The following is a 3,075-nucleotide window of genomic DNA, read 5'->3' as shown; positions in this document are numbered from 1 at the left end:
TGCCTGGAAGTGTGCTGGGCACGTAGTAGGTGCACGCATGGATTGGACCGATCGAATGGGTCTGTGGCAGGCGGGGGAAGTGGCACACATATATTCGAAGCTGAGGATGTACTGAGACACTTTGATGAAGACATTGGGGTTCAAGGTAGAGGAGTCCCCGTCAAGGTCACCCAGATGCTGGTGGAACTGATGGAACTAGAAGCCAGCTCAGGGTCCAGACCCTTTGCAGGGAAGTGGTGATAAACATATACACCGACAATGCCTACGACTGAGCAGGCGCCCAACCTCTGCCACCATCCCCAGCACCTCACCGAGGGCATCAAAGGCCGGCAGCACATCGAAGTCCACGCTCTGGTCCAGCATCGTCTGGGACGTCAGCGAGAAGCTCAGCACGCGGGGATTCTCCCACTTGGGGATGTCGAACTTCACCTCGAACTGCCGCGCCCGCTTACACACCTCCAGCTGGGCTCGGATCTCTGAGATGACCTCGGCCCGCGTGCTCCCTTGCTCGGTGAACTGGCGGAAGCAGCTGAGGAACACCACCAGGTCGGCATCGGAGCGGCCTCGCAGCGCCGTTCCCTTCGCGGAAGAGCCGCCCTGGGGAGGACATGGCAGGTGGCTGGAGCCCTCAGGTCCTGCTTGATGTCCTCCTGCCCGAGCCGATGGGCTCTGGACTGAGTTAGGAACTTGCTGTGTGACCTTGGGCAAGTCACCTAACGTCTCTGTCTCAGATCTTTAATGGGGGGTTAATATCGGGCACAGCTGTGAGGAAGAGAGATGTGCAAGACGTAAGGTGCCGTCCTCCAATTAAGGCAGACTCTCCACTGCGTCATGTTTGGGGCTGGGAAGGATTTGAGTTGTTCTTCTTTTTTTTTCAGGCCTGTGGCTGGTGATCTTTTAAAAACGACTCAGGCCTGGTTCCTATGTCCCCGAGGCTGTGATGTCATTGTCCAGGGAGGGGTCTTAGGCATCAGTATCTATTTTAAAAGCCTCCCTGGGATTCTAAGTGAAGCCACAGTTGAGAACCAGTGAGTCAGGCTGCTGTCCTCAGGTGCTATGGAGGAGGAAGTAGGGAACAGGGAGGGGGAGGTACCTGCCTGGGGTCACACAGCAAGCCCCTAGGCCCAGGACTTGTCACTGGCCGACGCTACGCTGACGCTCTTTCCAGCGTTGACCTGTGTCTCCCAGTGACTCCAATTGTGAACCGAGGTCATATCGGATAGAGCAGATCCTGTGACTTTTTGTCAACCCCCCAGCACCCTTTCCTCCTGCTGGGATCAGCACTGGGCTTTCTTTGGGGGGAATCACTGCTCTTCCACTCTCCACCCAGGAGGGCTGACTCTACCATGTGACCCAGGCTTGGCCAGCCAGCACACGGTGCCTCCCCAGCCCTCGTGACTGGTTAAGGGACATATCGCAAGGCCAATGAAACTCAATTCCCAGACTTCTTTGACTTTTGAGAAAAGAAAATTCCCCTTTTTAGAAGAGATGCCAAGGACCATCCCGTGGACAGGCCCCATCCGAGCAGAAGCAGGCCGAGCCCTGAAGATCCGGCATGGGCTCCTGGATCCAGCTGTGCCTGAAGGCAGCCTATTCCAGGCCGTCCGTTCCCATCAGCCAACACATTCCTTTGTTGCTTCTCTGGAGTTGGCTGCCATGAGCAACCCAAACGAACCTCTTGGGCCGATAGGGGCCCTCCCTGGGCCATCTACCCGTGACCTTGTTCCACTTTCTCTTCTATGTCTGGCCTTGTGCTGGCTGCTGCAGAGCCCACGGAAGTGGGTCAGGCCAGGTCTGGGCCCACACGAGATCACCGGCCTGCAGCCCTGGGCCCACAGCTCCCTGGGGCTCACCTTGACCACCTTGAGGACTTTGATGGGAGAGTTCTGGAAGCAGTTGTCCCTCAGGAAGGAGCAGATGGTGTCAACCGCCTTGTTCACCTGAGCCAGGAACTGGCGGTTGGGCTGGAGGAAGTCACTGATGAACTTGTCGAGGTCCCTGGCTGGGGTCTGGTGCAGGAGCGTGGGCTGCAGAGAGAACACAGGTAGGACCAGGTGGAGAAGGACTGCCTGCGAATGCCCAGGCCCCGCCCCTTGGCTTCCCATGAGAACGAGACTCCCACGATCTCCTATGGCTCTTTTTCTTCTCAACTGGCTGTCAGATCGCAGCGTCAGAGGGACCAGAGTTCAAGTTCAGGTTCTACCACCACCACACAGCCTCAGTTTCTCCATCTTTTTAAAAAATATTTTTTTTATTGATTTCAGAGAGGAAGGGAAAGATAGAAAGAGAGAAACATCAAGGATGAGAGAGAATCATTGATCAGCTGCCTCCTGTATGCCCCACACTGGGGATCAAGCCCACAACCCGGGCATGTGCCCTGACCGGGAATCGAACTGTGACCTCCTGGTTCATAGGTCGACGCTCAACCACTGAACCACACTGGCCAGGCTTCCCCATCTTTAAATGGGGGCAAGAATGAGGCCCACGCCTCATGGATTGCCTTCATTGTGAAGCACTGGTTATGAGATTCTGCAAAATAGCAAATGCGATGGAAGTCTATCCTTTGGGGAGCTGCCCGTGGCTATTGTGGTGGGTGGGGTTCCCCAGAAGCAGAGCTGAGGCGGGGATTCCTGTGCATGTCATTATCCGGAACAGGGCTTGCAGAAGGGGAGCGAGGGAGCAGGAGCTGGTGGCGGGGCTCAGCTGGAGAGAGCTCCACCCCCCACACCCCCGAAAGCCAGAGCGGGCTCTGGAGCAGCAATTGCATCACAGAGTTGGTCCTGCCTTGCAACTGGGCGGGCCTTTTATGCGCATGTCACTCAAGCACTGGCTGGGATGGAACGGCTGGTGCCTTGGCTGTAAGCCATCAGCTTCCAACACTCCTAGCAGCCGGGGATGTGGCACTGGCAGGGAAGGGGGACCTGGACCCTGGGACGGGCACCAGCAGCGTCTTCCTCCTCCGGGACCCACCTCTTACCATCACATCCCAGGGCTGCACGGGCGTCCCGTCGGCGCTCATGAAGCAGGCCTGTGTCTCCAGGGCGGCCGCTTCCTGGGCCAACAGCTCCCAGCTGC

General features: G+C 57.3%; 1 protein-coding gene across 1 annotated transcript in view; it reads right to left on the bottom strand.

Annotated features, from left to right (window-relative positions):
• OAS2 (2'-5'-oligoadenylate synthetase 2) overlaps nt 1-3,069 on the bottom strand; it is a 28,421-nt gene extending 25,352 nt beyond the window's left edge. The window contains 3 exon segments of the mRNA XM_015567277.1: nt 312-597; nt 1,854-2,027; nt 2,978-3,069. Coding sequence (XP_015422763.1) covers nt 312-597; nt 1,854-2,027; nt 2,978-3,019 — 502 coding nt within the window. The 5' untranslated portion in view covers nt 3,020-3,069.
• Between the last annotated feature and the right edge of the window lie 6 nt (nt 3,070-3,075).

This window comes from Myotis davidii, unplaced genomic scaffold (genome assembly GCF_000327345.1).
Source record: "Myotis davidii unplaced genomic scaffold, ASM32734v1 scaffold223, whole genome shotgun sequence".
Taxonomy (NCBI): Eukaryota; Metazoa; Chordata; class Mammalia; order Chiroptera; family Vespertilionidae; genus Myotis; species Myotis davidii.
This window is presented reverse-complemented; position numbering and strand designations above follow the sequence as displayed.